The sequence below is a fragment of the Alosa sapidissima genome, chromosome 18, assembly GCF_018492685.1.
Source record: "Alosa sapidissima isolate fAloSap1 chromosome 18, fAloSap1.pri, whole genome shotgun sequence".
In the NCBI taxonomy this organism is placed as follows: domain Eukaryota; kingdom Metazoa; phylum Chordata; class Actinopteri; order Clupeiformes; family Clupeidae; genus Alosa; species Alosa sapidissima.
The window spans coordinates 8,021,694-8,043,777 of record NC_055974.1 but is presented as its reverse complement, the minus strand read 5'-3'; the positions used below and the strand labels follow the sequence as shown (position 1 = coordinate 8,043,777).

Below are 22,084 nucleotides of genomic sequence, written 5' to 3'. Positions count from 1 at the left end.
AGTTCCAGTAAATCTGTCAACAAAGTAATCTGGGAGAATAGCAAATACAGTTTCACAATCAGCTTCTTGGGGTTTTATTTGAACTAACACCAGTTAACGAATATGCAAACAAATCTAAAGTCCTGGCAAAAAAAAAAAAAAAAAAAACAGATCATGGGGAGCTTATTTTAACTACTAAGAGTGATTGATTTGGTATACAATGTGACTTTAAAATGATTTTATGCCTCATTGATGTCCTGTCTAACTGTTAATGCATCAAATGTGAACTCATCAATCACAACAATAACAAAATGTGTAAGGATAAGTCCGCTTTGCCAAACAGAGACAATCTCCAATAGTATTGGTCAGTCACGATACTAACTGTGTAAGTCTAAATGGCATATTTTGTCAATTGGGTCATCATGTGTTATACCACAAGAGACCACCAGTAGGTGTCGACATTGATAGTGTTCTTGCCTAGCACTAGATGCTACAGGTTGGGCAGGCTCGCTGCCTGTGGCAAAGAGAGCGGTTGAATACTTTTATGAAACAGGGAGGCTTAAAGCAGACGTCTTAGAGCACTCAAAACTGAATAAAGATGATATCTTCAAGGTAACTCAGTTTCTTTATTTATTTAGGTCAGACAGCCTAGTGTATTTCTCAGCCGATAGGCTGTAAATTACACAGCAGTAGCATCTGTAGCTAGCCGGTTAGCCAGCCAACTGAGTTTGTTAGCAAAGCCAGTCCAGTCATTGAACAACTTTAGCTAAGCTGCCAGTTAGCCTGCATGATTTCAAAGTTGTGTCATCCCGAAAAGCTATAACACTACGAACAAGAATTACATTGAAATTAATTTCTACCTCGCGTGAATACAACTCTCGCTGTCATTAAAACTCGTCTATAACACCTTGAAACACTAACCTGCTATGGGCGATTTCCACAGTGAAAGTGAAATTTCCCTCCACCACATGGATGCCGGATGTTGTTTTACTCTTGTCTCTTCCCTGTTGGTTGTGATCTCAGTGGGAGGAGTAAAGACTTGCCTGTGGTCCCTTCTTTCTAGCCTACTGTCTTTGATGGTGTTTCCATCAAGTTGGCTAGTCTAATTTAAAAATGAAAAACGCAGGCGTATGCAGAAGTATAGTTATAGTATAGTCTCGGTCCCGGCAAGGGACCGAGAACGCCATTGTTGGTAAGATTTTCACATTGTGTGAAGTGACAGGTAGTGAGGAAGAGTATTTCCAGAAAACCATTTCAATACGTGTTTTTCAGGGATAGGTTTGTGGTGTTAAGAGTTTTTTTTTTTTTTTTAATGCTGGACATTGCCTAAGGAATTATTTTGAAAACTAAGGGAAAGCTGCATTTTGCACATTGTGTGTGTGAAAATGAAAGACAGATGATTTGTTTCCCTTTAGCCTACATTACAATATTTTCAAAGTCTGCAGATGCACTTATATTTAATCAACACAAAGTTATGAATATTGTCTAGTTCTGTTGAGGAATATATCAAAAACATAACATTGTCATGGGGAATGTCTTGGACCTGAAGTAGCCTAAAAGACCAAGGCTGAGTCTGGTTCTTGCATTTGCAATTCTTCAAAGTGATTTTAAGAATTTGCATGTTTTCCCATGTGTCACTGCACTGTTCAATGTTTGTGTTTCACCAAAACACTATTCATCCCCTGGTTTATTTCATGTAATTTTTCAAAACTTTAAAAGTGACACATCAAATCCAGAATGGACCACACATGATTTCACTAACTTGACCATCTAAATGAAATATTTTCAGTACACAAGCTTCAGATGTTTAGTTATGTTGTGTATGATAATAAGCCCTCTCAGTCAGTGACCTCCAAATGACCCTGGCGAAACAACGATCATCTGCACTAGAGCTACACAGATATACACACTTATCATGTGCATGTGCTGATCCAGGAGTCTCGAGCACGCACAGCGACTTTTCTTCACAAGCACTGAGGTCTAGTTCGACCTAAAAAAACTAAAGAAAACTGCTGACAAAAACGGCATATTCCTCCCAAGTGGGTTGTCTTAAAACTCTGGCGATAAATTTAAAAGTCTGCCAAGTTGTTGATTCTGGGCGTGCCAATATGTTCTTCTCATTCAGGGAACATTTCAATAGCTTGGTAATACCAGACTCACTACTTTGTTTCTGAAAGAAGATTCTAGGTGGACGTGGCCAGTCTTCTATGTACAATTCTGATAAATCAAAAATGATCATGTTCCCTTTATTGGAAAAGCTGTAGGCTGTATTATGAAAATACAAAATGGAAATGAGCAAACCTGCATTAATTATTAATACAAATAATCTTAACACATATGGCAGGGTTTTCTAAAAGTGTCATTAGTAAACACCTGACTGTGCGAGACAGTGGGTCAACCAATTGGAACAGAGCAGAAAGAATGAGTCAGAAACAGGTTGCGGTGAAACAAACTTATACATTTATTTATAATATATGGGGAAAGGGGAGAGGGAGTAGAAGGCAACTGAAATCTTCAGTGCTGGCCGAAGCTGTCAGGGGGTTCGTGCTTTTCCCGAGGGGAGAGGGAGGGAGAGAGAGAGAGAGAAAGAAAGAAAGAAAGAGAGAGAGAGAGACAAACGTTAGTGGGTAGCGCTGTCCATGCCACTGACCTAACCACCCGGCCCCCTTGTTGTGTCGGTCCTCGAGATTCGGGTCCTCTTTCGTGTTTCAGCTGTCATACTGTAGCTTGCAGCAGCATAATCACTTCACGTTAAACGTCACTTCACTTCAACTTTACTTTACAGGGTTTTCAAAGTTCCATAAGACTTAAATAAAGAGAGGTCACTTCTGAGACTGGCTTAGCGTCTGGTCTACCACCTGGTGTACCATGCCAGCTCTAGCATGGAACATAGGAGGAGGCCACACGCAGACAACGAAACACAGAAAAACAAACGCCAAGGACGGAAGAGGACACTCAGCATGGTGAGAGCAGGCTTCTTTATTCTTACGCCAATCAAGGGTGATCTGTGCACACCTGGGCCCTGGTCACCTGCCACAAACAGAGAAAGGGAGGCAGCACAGGCACACAAGTGGGCAGAGCCAAAGGAGACCCGCCAGGGTTGTTACACCTGGTCAGAGGCAATCAGAGACACCTGGGTGGGGTGGAGCTTCGTAAAACACTGCTCTAGGGTAGTACATCCAACACCATACCTCTTGATTGCCTTTGTTGGCCTGCATGTACTGTAGTCATGTGGGGCACTGATCACAGATGGGACCTCACATATCCATGATCTAAATACACAATGCCATATCTTGTTTTTTAACTTGTGTGTTATAGTCTAAACTAAACTAAGACTAAACAAGAAGAAATGGAACACCACCCCAGCATATTTTCCACAAAAGCTTTCTGCTTTCCCCTTTCATAGGTTTCTTGTGTTTTACTGGTTCTTGGTACTGGTTCTTCTGCCCCTGGGATCCCATATTGTCAGTATATTTATACACTGAGGAGAGTGGGGTTAGTTGAGCCAGTAACTAAGTTAAACCACCACCTGTATCTTGGAAACTATACACTGTGTTCCAAATTATGCAAATTACATTTTTCTCAGATTTTCCAGACAGTCAGTAAAAAATTTAAGTCATCAACCATTAGAGTATAATTCAAATTTTATTGAACAAACCTGTTTGAAAATTAGTCTTCATGTATTCCTGAGCCCACTGCAACCGTTTCTGCTCGGGGTGGCCAAATAGTGGGTTTACTTGCAAACTTCTTGAGGATCCTACACCTTGAGATTTGCGGGACTCCAGAGGCACCAGCAGCTTCAAATACCTGTTTGCTGCTTTGCAATGGCATAGCAGCTGCTCTCTTAATCCTATGAATTTGTCTGGCAGAAACCTTCCTTATTATGTCTTTGTCTGCACGAACCCGCCTGTGCTCTGCTCCAAAGAGCCCTGAGACACAATACCATCCATGAGTTTAATTGAAAAACAAAAAAAGATTTATGTTTATGACACTTAAATCCAATTTGCATAATAATTTGGAACACGGTGTACACAATTTGTCTCTAATGACACAGAATTTTAGTTTTCATACTCAATTTTTGTCTTGCTGTGAAAAAAAAGAACTGTGAATATCGAGTAGTCAGCATATTTTTTCACAAAAAGAAGTTACTGTATATCGCTATCAGATATCTTGGTGATTTAGCAGCGTGTAAGAACATGTGAGTGAATTAACAAAAGTGCTAGCCTGGGAAAACCCAGACGAACCTTTTTGAATTCAAAATATAAAATTTGAATTGGCTCTGCAAGTCAGTCTGGCAAGGAGGCCACTGACACCCATTTCCAATGTTCCAAAAACCCAGGCACCAGTCACAATCGCTTATCCGTCATGGGGCGGGCTTCATATTATGACCACTAGAGCAGTGTGTTCAACACAACAAATGGCTGCAGTGATGGCAACAGGGTCAAACAGATATGGACATGTATTTTCTTTGGAATTGAGTAAACAACTACATTTAAAACCTTTGTTTAAAAGAAAGATTTAATTGTTGCACTCCAGCAGCCTCCTCTTATGCAAATGAATATCTTCTCCACTCTCTCCCATTGCTTTCACTCACCTGGGGTTCTGCTGGGGTTCTGGATGCATGCTGACTGCCCCAAATAGAAAAATGGTTTCTTTTGCATGCTCAAAATCACTTACATGGATCAACAATGTAACAATTTCAAGGGATGTGGTTAGGACATTTTAAGTCAGGTCTGACAGACTGAAATGATGTGTCAACGAATTGAATTGTTTTGACCAAAAGAAGAAGCATTATGGATCCTTGTAAAAGTGTTTCTAGGGAAAATAAGGACCTAGGGCCCATTACATTGTAATCTCATCTGATGTATTCAGTTTAAAGGAATTGCTGTCTCACCTTTAGCTAAATTTAAGTTTAGTCCGGCTCGGCCCAAGCACTGGGCCTTTGACCATCCTTTTATTGTTGTCTTTGGAGCATGTGCTTCTTTTGTGCAACAATGCACTCCCATCTCTGTCAGCCATTTTTGCCCTCAAACTGGGGCCCTTAGAATTCCTCTGTTAAGAACAAGTCTAAAGACATATGGAGCTATTAGCTACTTCAACATTTCAATACACTGTGGTCTGATCTGATATGTAAATGGATCAGAGGATAATGTGTTGTAAAGAAATTACATTGCACTAAGAGGAAAATGCTTGCTAATAACACACATGATGGAGAACAGGGATGGTGGATCAAGTTACTATACTAATAAAGATTAAGTTTGGTTGACACAAAGTGGCTGTTTGTTCAGTCTTTCATTAGGTTATTTCAGTCATATAACCCACTAGCAAAATGCTTGCACAGCAAGATCAAACTATTCTCAACAGCCTGGTAATATGAAAGAGTTGATGGCATGGGTTCTACGTATATGCTTGCCGCCTTATTTGGACTAAACCTAAACGTTGAAGTATTTTATGGACTGGTAGACACAGCCAGACAATTGTTAATACACCCAAGACAACTGTAGTTGTGACATTTCTTGCAACTACGAGCTTGGCAAGAGAAGAGGATTATACTTTCAAAAGGCATGACATAATATAGGACACTGGGTATCCACAGCACTGTCACAACATTACGGATCGAGACACTGTCCAGCAGGAAAGGAAACAGGATGGCCGCTGCTGTTCATGCAAAGGTGGAAGCATGACACTGGTGTGATTTGTAACGGCTACCACGGTGACAATTGAATATGGCTAGTTTCACACCCTATGTTCTGTAAAAGCTCTGGCTTAAGTGTTTGGCTGTTTTGGTTAGCATGGCAATTTAAACAGAGACTCGTGTGTGTGCAGATTGAAAAGAGAGACTTTCCAGTGGCTCCCAAGTAGCTGAACAGTATGATGTTTGATGTGATCGATGCTGGTAAAACAAGATCTGTTTAAGTTGGTCCAGGGTTTCTGAGCCTCTGCTTTAGACCATCTAAGACGAAGTGTTAGCTTGAGTTGAGGATCCAAGAGTTTCTTTCTCTTGCCAGCTAACTGGCAACTCCAAAAGTTCAACAAAGAAGACGGCCTGCAGAGTCGCAGCGTTACCGTATAGTGTTTGTTTTTAGAGTCATGAGAGAATCTAGAAGGTTGAATTGTATGGAGAGCATGCATTGCCAACACTAGAGTAAGGGAATCTATTAAAAGTGCACAAGGGTGATATTTATCATTAAGGCAGTGGCTTTCTCTTGGCTGAGTTCCACTGAGGAGCCCCACAGTCATTTAGAACTAAAAGCTTTGTCTGATGAGAAATCTACACCAGTCTGCCGCTTGCTTGCACGCCCACGTTTATGCCCTATTTAAGGATGGCAGTAGTGTACACTGTAACTGCTTGCAGCTGTGTGTGTGTCTCTGTCTAATTAGCTGCACAGACAATCAGGGGCACTGTATGGATTAATATGGAAAACTCCTGTTGTTATGTGGAGAATCTACCCCTCTGTGCGGATTAAGGTTGAACGTCGAGCTCAGTTCACCAAATCATACAAGTTTGGTGTCAAATATAAGTGAGATATCTATACTGTATGTCCTTTAACCCTCAAACAAAGGGATTTTCATGGGTTTTAACTGAAGTGATTTTCTGTTGCTCATTTGGTCTACATAAGACTATCTTAATCTTCCCTTACTAGGGAGAAACTTGTCTCCATAACACAACACACCAACAAATTCAACAAACACTTAATCAGGGACAAATGCAAAGACATTTTGATATCTTTGTATGCATATAAGCACATATGGTTAAAATATATTCAGCTTAGTCTTTTGTATTGCAAATATGAAGGAGTACATGGAGATTTCCTTATGGGAACTAATGGTGTGAATACAGTAAAGCATATGGTGCAATAAATTAGGCAATTGTGCTGCATGTTCAACGAAAAAGAGCATGCATATTTAATTTGCTTGGCACTTTCAGTAAGAGCCGTCACTATAAAACCGCTTTATGGCGATCCAAAGCCGAATGGCCCCTGGGCTCAGTGGAAATGCCACAGAGCACTTCTGAGGGCAGATTCAGTGGAGCGCGTGTTGGGCCCGACATACACACTGTACCCCTGGGGACCCCAACGCGAGGCCTCGCCCCTGGACCTGGTCCTCATTACGCGCTCTCACTCTCTCTCTCTCTCTCTCTCTCTCTCTCTCTCTCTCTCTCTAGCCTGTGCCAGAGTCAATAAGACGCAGAAAGACGCTGGAAAAAATCACCCTCCATTTGTGAATGGGTAGAACATTAACAAATTCCAAAGTGTTTACAAACACAGGGCCTCCTCCTCGTCACCCTCTTCCTGAGCTCTGTGTTCTCTTGAGCTCCGCTCGGAGAGAGAAAGAGAGTGAGAGCGAGAGCGAGCAAGAGCCCCATCCATGGGCCCCAAACACAAGGGGGGGGGGGGGGGGGGCTGCTCTTCTATATGACAAACACAGAACCACTCGTGTGAAATCAGATGCTGTAATTTTGTTTGGATTAGCAGAATATTGTGTTCACCCAACACTCCCAAATACACATGAAAGCATTTAACTTCTTTTTTTAAACTCTCGCTCTCTCACTTTCTCTCTCGGCCTCCATATTGTTGTATCCCGCCTGCTTTAGATGACGCATATGTTTCCATACGTTTTACTTGTTTGCTGGCGAAGGCAAACAGTCCTACTTTAAACAAAAGAAGGGGTCTGTTCAGCAAAGGAGGACAACGGTGATCCTCGAGAAGAGAGAGAGAGAAAAAAATCTGGTCCGTTCTCTCAACGTAGGTTTGTCATCTTCACAATAAACATGTGTACATCACCCTAATGGAAACATGTGTCAACTATCCAAATAAGTCTGGCATGTGGTTGGACTTGGAGCCGCAAGAGGGAAGAGTAAAAACAGGCCCTAATGCAGCCCTGTGTGTGTGTGGGGTGTGTGTGTGTGTGTGTGTGTGTGTGTAGGCATCACAGGAGACCATCAGCCTTGGCCTACTCTCCCCACAATCACTGGAGCTGAAATGTAAATAACGGTCTCGTTTACACTCCCGGCAAAATAAATGATGCGAGAGGAAATCGGGGTAAACAACATCAGTCAAAATAATCACTCTCATGCCGCGATCGCATTTGGTAGTTTGCACTGTGTACTTCAACAGGCCAAAATGTTGTCCTTAATTATAACAAAATGGATGATGAATGACATTTATGTAAGCCATGCAGTGTCTTTCAAGACTACTCTGCAGTGCAAAGGTTGTGGCCAAAAGATTCAAGAGGGGCAGTGATATAAGTTACATTGTAAGATGTACAAATCTTTACAAGGAGAGCCCTAGAAATCGTAAGGCACCTAAATGCCCTATGGACAAAGACTATTTTAAGGAGTTACTGACTTTTTACAACTAAGTGCTGCTATAGATTCCTACTAGAGTAAGGCACTGCACGCAAGCACAATTAGAAAGTCTTATCGCAAGATGAAAGGGGGCGGCCAAAGACAAGTGCTATTTTTCTTCATAGTGTACTGTATGTCACAGGCAAAAAGGAGGATGTGGAAAGTATCATGTGTCAAGTACAGCTTTCTTCACCAATCACATTACTTATGAGAGACAATGGAACTGTGAGCTTGTCAAAGCAATGAAAAGATAGTAGTAGTACAAATTGTAACTTTTAAATTTTTTTTATCAGGATATTTATAAAAGTACAGGTGAACTAAATACAACAAAGAATCTTTAGGCTCAACAACACTTTAGACCTGGAGCTGCAACAAGAAAAAATAAACACCCAAAAAATCTTCCAGGTAAATGTCTTACTAATTAAAATCCTTAGTGTAAGACTAAACATAGTTTTTATCTTCTTTCGTCTGTCATTGTGCAATTTTTAGAGGTTGACACCACACTGCAAATGTGATCAAGATCATTCTTCAACATATAGCTCTCTGGCCTCAGAGGTCATCACAGGGAAAGCATCTGTGTTATTTCCATCGAGTTCATAGGGTTCTCATTTTCTGTAGTTGTGTTATGTTGTGTTACTATTCATCTTCTTCCACATGCTCATGTACTGTAGTGTATGACACCTCGTGACAGTGTTAGTGTCATTGTCAATGACACTACAGCTCAGCCACTGCACTAACATTTATTCATTCAAGTGTGGCCCTTAGCTCTATGAGTGAAGATGATCTCTATACACTGTTACTCCTGAGTGCTATCAGCATCATTGATATTAATTAAAACAGAAGCTGTTTTGTCATATTACATCCCTTGTAATGGGATAGGCCAGGGTGATTTGCCACAAAACCAGTGTAAAGAACACAGTGGATTCCATGTTCAATATTTTCTCAAAAACAAGTCAGAGGCTTCCATTCTTAACCAGAGCTGCCTGAACTATTGACTGCCCCCGCCCATCCCTCATGCATTCTTGAAGCTGTGTGTCTATACTATTACTATCAGTCTACAAATTATCAACATAATTTATAGGCTTCTGGATCACTTTGTATATAGGGAGCTTTTGCTTTCCTAGCCACAGAGTTGAATATGAGTTCAAAACCCTCCATTCACCCTCTGTCTCCAAAGGCATCAATGTTGTCATAACCCCTCACACAGATGGGTGTATGGTGTTTCCATTTTTGCAACAGGCACATGCAATTGGTTGGCTGTAGATGGACTACACACTGGTAGCAAAAATGTACAGGAGCTCAACAATTTCTCATATTTATAATGATGTACATAATCAGCAAGTGCATTTCCATCAATTTGATTCCACAGGATCGAGGACACCTGAGGATTAACAAACAGAGGCAATACTTGATTCATTAGTTAGCTTAAGCTTCCTGAACTGATTAGAAGTTGATGTTTTTTAATGCTTTTAACATAAGACGCTCCTGTAAGTCACTCAAACAGCAACATTAAATCATTCTCTACAGGTCACCCAAGGACACCTGACAACTTACAATATAGTCCCCTATACCACACAGCCTCCAGGCCCCTGCTGATCGGCTAACGAGCTATAGATTATGACTTTATGGGTAGTAAAAAATAATTATGCAGGGCATGGCTGCATCCAAGGCCATGCACATTACTCTCTGATAGGGACCGAGTCTATTGGAACAAGCTTGAGTAAATGTTTTGGCCACCAACATTAGCGCGGTTCAGAGAGGGGGCAGCCCGAATCTGTTCCCATCAGAACGTTTTCAAGGCCATGTGCCTTTTTTCATTACTCCGAACAGTCCAGCTGTATTGTAACTACAACCAATTTCCTTGCAGTCCATAAAGCTGTCAATCAAAAGCATACGGGAGAAGGCTAACGGGGAGGAGTGGAGTCAGCGGTGGGGTTGGGGGTGGAGTGGGGTGGGGCTGCAGGCTGGTGCTCTGACGTGTGACCAGATGTCAGCAAGTTGAAAATCTTGGGGGCAAGTCTACGTAGCCATGCCTTTGAGACGTGTGTTAATTCAAACTGTTTCCACTTGCTATTCATCTGTTTCAGCTTTACACTATAGATAAGGCCAAATCAAATACATCTTTTTCATGCACATGTATTAGGAATCATTTGCAGAACAACTATGCACATTTCAAAAAGTCAATCCAGACACGTGTAACTTTTTTTTCTTTAAATTTATTTATTAAAGTTATAGACAAAGAGACAAATAAGTTATAGTGTTCTTTTATTTGTTAGAATTCTATCAGTGTTTGAACATTATTATTTAGAGAGCTAGTACGATTTCTCTACTTTCATGGCTAGCCTTTCACAAACCAAAAAACCAGCTGCAAGAGCATCACACTCTCCTATAGTAATACTGTGGGGGACTTTAGTTTGTCTGAGAACAAGTTAGCAATGAAAGTGTGCCTGTACCTTAATGTATTTCTCTTGTTATGTTTCCACAAAATTGGTAGCATTACATATAAACTCTTTAAAAATATACTTTTGTCAAATAACTTGACAACTACTATGTACACTACAAAAATAAATTTTCATATAAATAAATTATATGGCATACATTTATCTTTGTAACCGAAACAACATACATCCACTCCGAGTGAGGAAAATGGCAGTCTGTAAAACCATTGATTATTTATCCTTTTTTTTAAAAAAGTCCTCTAAGAGCTATGACAAATCGATGATGTAAAATGTTATATACTCTTTTTTCCTATTTAACATTAGTAAGCACTTTATACAGATCAAAATCCATTAATGTAAAAACAAAAACTGTAATAGTGTTTTTCAACATAAAAATCCCTGCATTTGTCACCAACTGGCATTTTGACCATAACTGAAAAAAACAACACAAAACAAAACAAAAAAGTATAATACAAAAATATAAATATTGCAAAACCAAATGTAAAAAAATAATAAAATATTTAAAAAATACAATAGTTGCCAGCCATGTTTTGTGTCTATTCTCTGCCAATGTTCCATCAGAAGAATAAGGAAAAGAAAGATATGTTAAAAAAAAAAAAAAAGATATGGTCACTGAAATGACTGACAAGACAAGAGAATGATACGAGGAATTTATATGCGCAACACAAGACGGAAGACCACTACAAATGGAACAGAGTTCTACATTTGTTTTACAAGAGGACAAATGGAGGGGAAGTGAAGGATGAAAGGATGACTGAGGCAAACTGGCAGAAAATGAACGACTAAAACCCTGACCCCACAAGCTTTTACAAACACCATTTGCCTCCGGATGGCGCAAGGGGAGGTGGTGGACTTCCAATTAGTGCCGTGTTCGTACGCGCTGGACGTTTTATGAGGTGAGGTCAAGTAAGACCGTGTGCTTAAACTGCGGGGCCAGTGGTTGGGGTTCTTGTCATTGAAGAGGTCAGAAAGGCCATTTAGTGCAGAACCTTTGCAATGCCAGTTGTGTAGCTTATAGACTCAAGACATACAGTGAGCTTATCGCAGATAGTTCGCTTTCGCTTATTGCGTTCCTGGTTGATTATTACGGTAGGTACTGGTTTAGCTTAACACCTTCAAAATCTGAGTAATGACAAAAAAAAAGACGTGTATTGCACCGAGCATGTAGCTATACAATACTGGTCAATATTCCAAAACAGGAAATGTCAACATAGGTATGATGGCACAGAGTTACAGTTGTGTTGTCCTTCACCCTCCGCCACCTTTCATAGGTACGTACATGTGAAGCAAAGGTCAGCAAGGTCAACACTAAATGGCCTGATACAGTGAAACATGCCCCGATGAGCACATGGAGTCAGAGCGAAGTTCCGAGGGTTATGGCCTACTAACTACAGAGCTACTGTTGTCACGAAAGGCAAACGAAACCAAACTGAAACCAAAAAAGAAAACAATGAGCAAAGGAAAAAAAACAAAAACATGTTTCTATGTATGACTCATAATCATAATTTGCACGCATAGCGTGTTTCAAAGTTAAACAGTATTTTTTTTATACTACCACAGATTTGTGATAAAACATTTCAATAGACATGTCTGTGCACCTTCAAATGCACACACAGGCAATCACACAAAACAAACACAGTCACACACACACACACACACACACACACAGTGCAGGCCTTTTGAAGACTCCCTCTTGTTTACATGACCATACACTAGCACCATTATTATTCAACATAAGGCCATACAAATTTGAAGAATAGCTCAACAGAACTTGTCATAGTACCACCACTATAATAGAAAAAAAATGATAATAAATCACTTGCTGAAATAGTAAATGCTTTTCTCAATTATCTCTGCCATTTTTCCCTTGAGAATGTTCTCAGCTTGCAGTGCAGTCGGCTTCCTTTAGTCCCTACCAACAGCTAGTCACCAGGCAGCTGCAAGAATGATTGAGGACAGTATGGCTGCCTCCAGTCAAATGTTCTTGTTTCGTACAATATACGGCACTGTAAAATGGCCTACTAAGTCAGAGAAAAGGGCTGTTTCCTCATCCGCTGAGCTGATCCCACCTGTCACAGTATAAAGGATGTGGCTACGACTCATATCTATCTAACTATCTGTATCTTGTACTTTGAGTGACTTTAGCACCTAGGAAGGTTATGGTCAGTCTGAGTCCCATTGAAAAGGTAAAAAACAGAGTGACCAGACTCACAATGGAAACAGAAACAGTACTGTATGTTTTGGAAGTGCCCTTGACAGACAGCTGCAGGGGACTGCCCATGCCGTCTTCTGAAAACAAGATGCCCATCAAGCTAAAGTTGAATTTTGCATGGCCAAATTTTCAAAAACTGATATTAGCTTACCATCATTGCTAGCATATTTTTTTTTTTATGTAAGACCTAATCGAGTAAAGAGCGACCTCAAGAAAGATACACTTATACAGGCTCCAAAGACACACACACACACACACACACACACACACACACTTCTATATTACAAATGAAAATAATTGCATAGAATTATACATGTACATTATACAATGTTATTAAGCAGCAACTGTTTTCTGCTGAAGTTGTCCGTCTAGGGTGAAGCTTCCTCATGGCACAGACACGAGACGAGTGAACAGTAACGACAGGATCACACACACGGATACGGCACCCCTGATGTCCCCTCAGACCGTTTCGAAAACTCAGAACGAGGTGTCAGAAAACACCCCACCGACACAAACAAATAAACAAACATTATAGCTACTTTTTTTTATATATTTACATATGTGTACACATTCTTTAAATACTTATAGAAATATCTAACGAAAAACAAAATAAAACAAAATAAAAAACATAATTGTACACTAGGTTATACAGTAACGGTGAAGCACCAATGAAGTGCTGCTGGTCCAAGTGTTCCCCTCCCCTGAAGACTGGCGCAGGAGCTGTGGGGTAGGTCCCATCTTTGGCCATTGTGCTTAGTCTTTCTAACCCTGCCAAGAACAAACAAACAAACAATGACACACTTCAGACGATGCACAGTAAAACACAAACCAGCATATGAAGCACTAAAAGCACGTCAAGATTAGAGTATGTCAAGAGTTAAAAAAAAAAAAAAGATTCTGCCATGTCTTTAAAAATGAACATGAACATGAACCCCGACTTTGACTATATCGAGACGACATGATGGCTCTTGGCTGGGAGTGGTGGCAGGCTGGCGAGGTTTCAGAGCAGGGCTGATGAGTTCGCGTTGCACAAGTGTTGTAAAATCTAACTGTCATATGATGTCATGTCTCCTGTATGAACATAAACGCCGAACCACGCACTTGCTGGTACACCACAGCGTGCCTTCTAAAGCCCGTCAACGCCAGCGTGCATTCCAAATGCAAATTGCAATCTGTGTCTGGTTTCTGAGAGATCACAATCTGATGAAATGCACGCTGATGGCAGTGAAACATTTCATGTCTCACCAAAAAAATGAGAACAGCTATAAACACTGTATTTGGGTCAATGGGAACCAAGCATTACCGAATAAACACATATGACATAAATTGTCTGTTAAATTATGAACAGAGGACAATTTTTTGAAGAGGTCAACGTAACTTGAGGAAGGCAGCTTGTTGCTGACACTAAGTCACTTACTTCCTCAAACATTGGCAACCATTCAGCTTAACTTCTCTTTTCAGGCAATTTTTAATTTCCATGAGTTCTCTAGAATAAACGTAACTGAATGAGGGTGTAATTTCAATCTAACAGGCCATTTTTAACTGTCATGTAATTCAGCTTTGTGGGGAACCCCTCCCACAGTAAGACTGTGGTGTCTTCGCCTCTCACCTCAGCTGGAGGATTTCCGATGCCGGCCACTGGGGGCGTCGTACTCCATGTCCTGAAGCTCCATGCCCTCCAGGTGGGACCTGCGGTGGCGGTAGGAGTCTCGTGAGGGCACGTGGGGGTCCTGGAAGGACGGGCTGCCGTGGCGGCTGCCGCTACCGCTGCTGCTGCTGCTGTCTGAGTACGCCTCCTGGAAGGGCTGTCGGGGGTAGCTGTCGCTCAGGGTGAAGGGTTGGGGGTAGCTTGGGCTGTGCACGGCCACGGTGACCGACGCCGAGGCCGTCACCGTGGTGATGGGCTGGCCGTAGGCGGGGTTGGAGGAGTGGGGGTGCGGATGGGAGTGGTGGGGGGGCGCCTGGTACTGGTGATGCGCCCGCGATCGGTGGTGGTGCGGCTGCTGGCCCCTGCTGCCGTGGCCGGCCGGGGGTCCGTCGCGAGGGAAGCGGCCCCCGGCACTGGGGTCAGTAGCGGTTTCGAAAGCGTCCGTGCGTGGCCGGTGGGGCGGGGGCGGGGCCTGGGGGTGGGAGGGATGCGTGGGGGCCTGGCGGCGATGCTGCTGCTGGTGGCCACTCTGCTCCCTCTTGGGCTCTCTGCTGCTGTAGCGGCGGGCCAGCTGAGGCGGAGCGGCTTCCTGAGGAGGGGACGAGTGGATGTGAGGCGGCCGAGGGTCAGAGTGCACCGCCTGGGAGGATGGAAAGAATCAGGGTGAGAAAACGGCATGAAGAGGTCTTTATAAAAGAGTGATTTCCCAGATAAAAGATAATAAAAGACGAAGACAAGTTGGACATGGTTTTGATCTAGTCTGTAGCCAAACAAACACAGCAAACAGTGAATAGATCATGAGAGGCTTTGCATGTCTTATGTGTTCTCAACAAACAAAGACAATACGTTATTTTTATCCCAATGGACAAATAGATCACAGTCATTCATGTGGCCTGTGTGAGAATAACAGGTTTTAAATCTTGGTATAGTTTGAAGGGATTAGTGCACCCTCTCAGTGTGTACAATTACTAGTATTTTAACATGATTTCACATCATGTTTTGAATGGAGGCAAGATAGGGCTATAAGTCCTCAGTTTGCAGCTTGCATCCTGCAAACGGACAACTTGTGACCCATTCCAGTGCTGGACTCACCGAGGCCACTGGGTAGGCAGGCAGGTCCACTTGGTGCGAGGGCTGCTTCCCCCTGCTGGCCCGGAGGTCGTACTGCTGCAGCTCCTGGCTGATGCCGGACACGGTGGTGTTGGAGCCGTACTCGGAGTCCGACGAGTCGGAGCCGGTGCCCGTGGTGGTGTGGCGCGGCCGCACGGAGAAGCGCACCACCTGTGGCGGGGGCTCTGGTGAGGGAGTGGGCAGCTGGCTACGGCCATCCACGGGGGAGACCTGAGACGTTAAAAAAACAACAAACAACACTGATTATGCCAAAGACCAAACACCCTGGTTACTGGCATCACATGCTGCTTTTAAGTAATAACAAACTAAGACAAACTAAGAATTAATGGTATTGTGCACATTAATCATGTATATTTATTTATACAGTAAAAAATTCTATTATGTAATGAATTATTATTATGAATAACCCTACATTCAGGAGATTAAAATAACATCTATGTTGTTTTAGGCTATATAGTTTTGTTTTTAAGAGAGAAAGAGCACAAATATCGTGTAAAGGCATGTAAATGATTTGACGTGTAGTGACACAGTCCAAGAGGGTCCTCTGGGAGGTGGAGGAAATGAAAGGAACAGTTTTCTGAGATCATGCCTCTGGCCTGCCGTGGTATGTGGACCAATTCCACATGGAACGACTTAAAGACTCACACACACACACACACACACACACACACACACACACACACACACACACACACACACACACACACACACACACACACACACACACTTGTGCGCACATTTACCTCTGGGTAGGGCCCGAAATAAGACAAGAGCACTGGAAGCAGCACCAACCCGTTGAGGACCCCCAACACCGTTAAGATAGCGAGCACAGCAAAGAAGTATCTGCAATAAGGAGATCAACAAAAGACATGTTACTAATACAGACAGACAGAGGGCAGGGCAGCTATCCAAATGAAACAAAGTAGACATGTCAACAACACACAAAAAAATAATAATAAAAACAAAAAACAGATTCACCAGGTCCACCAGACAGATTGACACAAGAGAATCTGAAAGAAACAGTTACCTTTAATCAGACTAAATCTTCAAAGAAGATTAGATGTTTAAGCAGCAGGGAAAAAAAGAGGGAGAGAGGAAATATAATTAGTTGATTAATTCATAGGCAGAGAGAGGGGCAGGGCGAGGGGGGGGGGGTGGAAGGGCGTGAAATACAATCACACATGGGGGAAAAGAGGAATGTGGGGAGAGTGAAGAAGGCCAGCGAAGGCTGTGTGTGCAGTGGGGACAGGGACCTCCCTCCCTCTCTCCAAGAAAAGAGAGAGCGGGAGAGAGAGAGAGAGAAAGAGAGAAAAAAAACAGCGCAAATGAAGTGAAGGGTGAACTTAAACAATTTAGTCTGAGAGGTGGAGGAATGCCGTAGAATGGTCTCCTTCACTCTTCTCTGTCGTTTGTCTGGTCACTGTTCTCCTCTAATTCAGCCGCTCGTTTGCTCCTGCGGCTCCGTACCGACTCAATCTGCGGTGTGGCCAAGGCATCACTATTTTAATCTCGAGTCACATTTGATCGCTCTACGTGAAATAATTATGTTTTGTGTTTTGCTTTGATCCGAGGTGGGCCACTCTTATCTGCCAAGGCCAGAGTGACTGCGGGGGGAAAAAGAAGGAAGGGAAGAAAGAAAGGCAGAACGAAAGAAAAAGAAAGAAGGAAGGGAAAAAAACGACATCTGAAATCCACACTGAGGTGGGTATCGTCTGTCAGCAGTTCTGAGCAGCAGAAATATGCAATTAAAGACTTGATGAAAGGGCCGTTGGATGTGATTGCTTAACTAGGGAAAAGTGGATTAGGCTAAATAGCCCTGCTTTCACACAAATAGTTATTATCCACTGCACACCCCTGTCAAAATATGTGCTGCTGCTTCCAATTAATTAAAAAAAAAATTAAAAGCACTTCACAAACCTAACACTTCTGAACAGTGGAAAAAAAAAAAAGATATGGTTCCGCCCCAACCACTGAAGCCAAAAATCTTGAAGCTCAAACAAAATCTTGCTTAATGGAAGTTGATATGTAAGGTTCAGCATCATATGAAATTTGTGGACTGATTTGTGGTTTGTTGTATGTCTCGTTTGATTACAAATGTGCTGGCGGCAGCTTGTGCCCAGTTGTGTTGAACGCATGAGACTCCCATTTTTCCTGTTAGTGTTGGAGGTGTTTCAGTAATTCCACATGGATGAAAGTTATCACAAAGGGAGACACACCACACTAATGAATGGGACATGCCCCCATCCTCCCTTTCAAACACTGTTAAGGTTGGGTGGGTGAATGAGTGAGTGTGTGTGAAAGAAAGTGTGAGTGTGAGTGTGTGTGTGAGAGAGACTGTGTGTGTGTGTGTGTGTGCGTTGATGGGGGGGGGGGGGGGATAGGTTCCTGCCAGCTGGTATGTACCACAGCTGGGACTTAGACTTAACACACTGACACATTTATAACTGATCTTCTCGGGCGCTGGGCCCAGCCCGAGGAAGTGCAGGGGTGCTGGTTTTTACTGCTGGGGTCCACAGTGGAGGAGGAGCAGGAAAAGCCTGTCTCCCTTAGAGATGCAGCGGCCGCCTGCTAGTCACTGCTACGGCTCTGGAGGGAATCTTTCTCCTGCACACTCCCTGTTTGAGTATGTGTTTGAACACATCTAGTTCAATCGTCTGTCTTGTTAAATTTCTCACGTGTTTTTATTTTATTTTTGTAATTATGTGGATAGTAACTCTTATTAGTGTTCTTTTATGTTTCTGTAAGTGTTTCTTAGCTTGTACAGAAGCCGTTGTGGCTTTTGAACGGCGAGCTGGTGGACTGGGTACCTACGGTCTCAATTTCAAATGGGGGTTGACGGGCCCCTTTTGATCAGGCCCTACACTTCAGAGAGGAGTCGTCATGTTTATTCTTGCTGAGCTTTCCGAGACTTCAAAGCTCTGCGTCGTCGCCGTGTTTATTTCGATCGCGGCGGCACTTCAAAGTGGCGGGCGTCGGTTTCGTGCTTCGCGTTTAATTGAGAGCCTGGGAGGGTGACCACTTGAGTGCTGCCGCCGCGGCACCGGCCAAGTCTTTTTGTTTTTTTCCTCCGCCGAAGCAGACGCGAAGGAAGGCCAACCCAACCGACCAACCAACCGACCAACCAACCACCCAACCAGCCTGCCTGCCGAGCCCAACCCAGCCCTGCCTGGGAGAGGGCTACAGGCTGAAGCCCCTTATTTAGGCAGGCTCCAACCATAAGGAGGCGTGGGGAGGCCTCCGTGTTTACACTGGAGCTGGAAGCCTGGGTTCAATCAAACCACCCATTAGATTTATCCTTTGAAATTGACTTACAGGCGAGAAGTGTGCGGTCGTGCTTCATAAACCCACCCCCACAAAAAAAAAAAAGAAAGGCCGGCCGCTAGAATTTCGTTGTGTAAATATGACTGGTCGCAATTGGTAAAAAGATCGTGACAAGTTTAAAGTAGACTGCCACATGACAGGCCGAAGTGAAGATGTCCTCCTAGTGTAGCACTAGGAGAGCTGATCTGCTATCAGGTCTCTCCTTTGTGGGTTCACTGTACATTATGGTCTGTGCTGTAAAACTGATTCCATAGCATTATGCCATCTGTAGGAGAGGCCCTCAGATTTACAGATGATTTACAGCTAACAGAGCTGGTCTTGGACAACACACACACACACCCACCCACACACACACACACACACACACACACACACACACACACACACAATATATGTATATTGGTTGTCCAAGACGTGTTTTTAATGCCTAAAGTGAAAAGAAGGGGAAAAAATATCTTTCTTCACCAAGTACGTGCCCTGCAGAGAGAGCCGCTGGGATCTGTTTGGACTCTAAATATTCACAGGATCTGACAGAGCAAGCCAGGGGAGCACTTATTTCTGCAAGACCGCAAAAATACAATAAACGTTTTTTACCCTCAGCCTTCCAAGTACTCACAGAGCACCACAAATCTCAAAAAGATACAAGATGGTATGGCGAAATGAAAATGTTTATAATTGCATTACAGAGCGCGGTAAACTTCACCATAAATGTTGCCTGAGTTATCACTCAGCATTGTGCTTTAATTGCATGTGATTAAATTACACAGGGCTCCGTGTGTAACATTATCACGACATATGCAGATGCAGGAAATGGGCTCCCATAAAGTCAGATTGTTGTGGGGAGGCGCGTTTGACCTCCCTGACATCTGCTTCAAAGGGAATCGCACATATTTACTGATACTCAAGCTGGCACATACTGCAGGCTGTTTTCAGGAGGTGAGGAAAGACTCCACACTCCTCACCCTGTGTGTGTGTGTGTGTGTGTGTGTGTGTGTGTTTATTCATTCACACATTTGCAGGGTTGTGAAGAGATAGTCAACTTTGGACAGACTGCTTCTATGCACAAATTTCCCCAAACTACTGAGGAACTACAAATTTAAAGTGAGGAGCCAATTACTATAAAAAAGAAAGTTTAAATCAACAGTGACTTTAAGTGAAAGTAGCATGTTTACACAGCAGAAAAGAGGTTTTATGAGCACTGGCCTTCTCACTGTTGCTGAAATCTTAACGATAGTTATAGTTCCTGGTGTGAAACCATTTGAGAGCTCCTGAAACTATTCTGCAGGATGACATTGAGGTTTGATTTAAAGCAGAAGTGATGAGTTTTGGTCTAAAACTAGTGAGCTAACGGCAAAACACTAAAAACTGTACAGCTAGCCCTTATAAAAGTTTGCTAGCATGCTAAACCGGTGTATTTTGGAAATACAGTTAGCATTACCATGCTGTGAAAGTTATTCTTACAGGGTGGTCTAACAGAACTACAGAACTATACTACAGTACATGGAAATGAATTTGATGATACCAAAACAAAAATATACCTTAAAAAGCGGCAAATTGTTGAATAAATTTGAGTTAAGCTTAAAGCAGAGGAAGCTTTGAGTTGGCCTTCCACCAATTGTACATGCACACACATGCACAGATACACAGATACACACACCACATACATGCACGCACACACACACACACACACACACACACACACACACACACACAGACACAACACACACACATACCACAAAGAGGGAAAAAAAGGGAGAGCATTTGATCAAGAGGGGTTCAAGGGCTTTCGTGCGTGACTGGACTCTCAGGTAGATTCCTACGTGACATGGGGGCCTGACCACCAGCACTGCCCCAAACACCCCCCCCCCTACTCCTCATTCTGCAAAGTCATCCACATCAAAGGGCTGCTATGCATACAAGTGCATTAGCAATATTAACGCTGCAGAAACCTCTCCTCCCTCCCACAGAGACGTATCTCTGGGATCATACTGACCCTTCGCCCAATGACAGATGGTATGTGCAATGGAACACTAAACAGCACTTAACAGCTGAACTGATACTGACTAAAGGAGATATATATGCACCGCGGCATCTCCCATGACTTAAGCTCATGGCCTTCACCACACCGCTCCCACAGGGCCTCTACGGATTAACATGAATACATTCACTTGTTCAAGGACTAATTCCTACACCTGAAATTACATTTCTCATCTATCCACGAGAGGTACTCACCACATGCTATAAGTGTTAGGCATAAACATTATGGGCCTCATTAAATGAAGTGGCATGGGAGGTCTGTTCTCTCTGCGCACCATTTCACACAGACAGAGGAGTCAGGTAAGTGCTGAAGTGGAGCCAAAGTACAAGAGGACCATCCAGAGGAGGCAGCGGAGGGTAATAGCGTACCTGACGATGAAGTCGAACTCGGAGCCGGCCAGCATGAGGACGCCCAGCAGAGTGGAGAAGGCGCCGTCCAGCACCGGGGCGAACATGTGCTCCAGGGCCAAGATGGCGCGTTTGTTGCGGTCACCAATGGCGGTGAGGAAAGCCTAGAGAGGAGATGAGAAGGAGAATGGTGAAGGCAACTGAGACGACGCTAAGACAAAGTGGACGAGTTCTGCTGTAATGAGTGTAAAAGTTAACAGTTAGACGTTTCCCAGAACAGACTTTACTTTCACTAAAGTCTGTATACTTTCAAGATGCCGCACTTAAAGTTAAGAGAAAAAGTGTGTGTGTGTGTGTGTGTGTGTGTGTGTGTGTGTGTGTGTGTGTGTGTGTGTGTGTGTGTGTGTGTGTGTGTGTGTGTGTGTGTGTGTGTGTGAAGCATTATGCCTCAACTCACCAGTGCTACGTGAACAGTGAACTCCACCCCGATGCCGACCGAGGCGATGAGGATCACTACAGGAACAGCACTGAGTTTGATGCCGATTAGACCCATCATTCCAAACAACTCCACTGTCATCAGCGCCAGAACCAACACCTACAGA

At 43.1% G+C, this 22,084-nt stretch overlaps 2 protein-coding genes and 1 long non-coding RNA gene across 5 annotated transcripts in view; 1 reads left to right on the top strand and 2 right to left on the bottom strand.

Moving 5' to 3' along the window:
- Positions 1-1,016, bottom strand: part of fancc (FA complementation group C) — a 31,046-nt gene extending 30,030 nt beyond the window's left edge. For both annotated transcript variants that reach the window (XM_042070340.1, XM_042070341.1), the window contains exon 1: positions 901-1,016. The gene's annotated coding sequence lies outside the window, so the exon portion shown is untranslated. The remainder of the gene's footprint in view (positions 1-900) is intronic.
- LOC121690034 lies at positions 481-18,067 on the top strand. The gene is made up of 3 exons (XR_006024974.1): positions 481-591; positions 2,765-2,942; positions 17,348-18,067. It is a non-coding gene; the product is annotated as an uncharacterized LOC121690034 (long non-coding RNA).
- Positions 10,575-22,084, bottom strand: part of ptch1 (patched 1) — a 53,543-nt gene continuing 42,033 nt past the window's right edge. For both annotated transcript variants that reach the window (XM_042070335.1, XM_042070336.1), the window contains 6 exons: positions 21,940-22,077; positions 21,504-21,646; positions 16,520-16,619; positions 15,738-15,986; positions 14,607-15,285; positions 10,575-13,765 (listed from right to left, as the gene is read on the bottom strand). In XM_042070335.1, coding sequence (XP_041926269.1) covers positions 14,608-15,285; positions 15,738-15,986; positions 16,520-16,619; positions 21,504-21,646; positions 21,940-22,077 — 1,308 coding nt within the window. In that variant the 3' untranslated portion in view covers positions 10,575-13,765; position 14,607. The remainder of the gene's footprint in view (positions 13,766-14,606; positions 15,286-15,737; positions 15,987-16,519; positions 16,620-21,503; positions 21,647-21,939; positions 22,078-22,084) is intronic.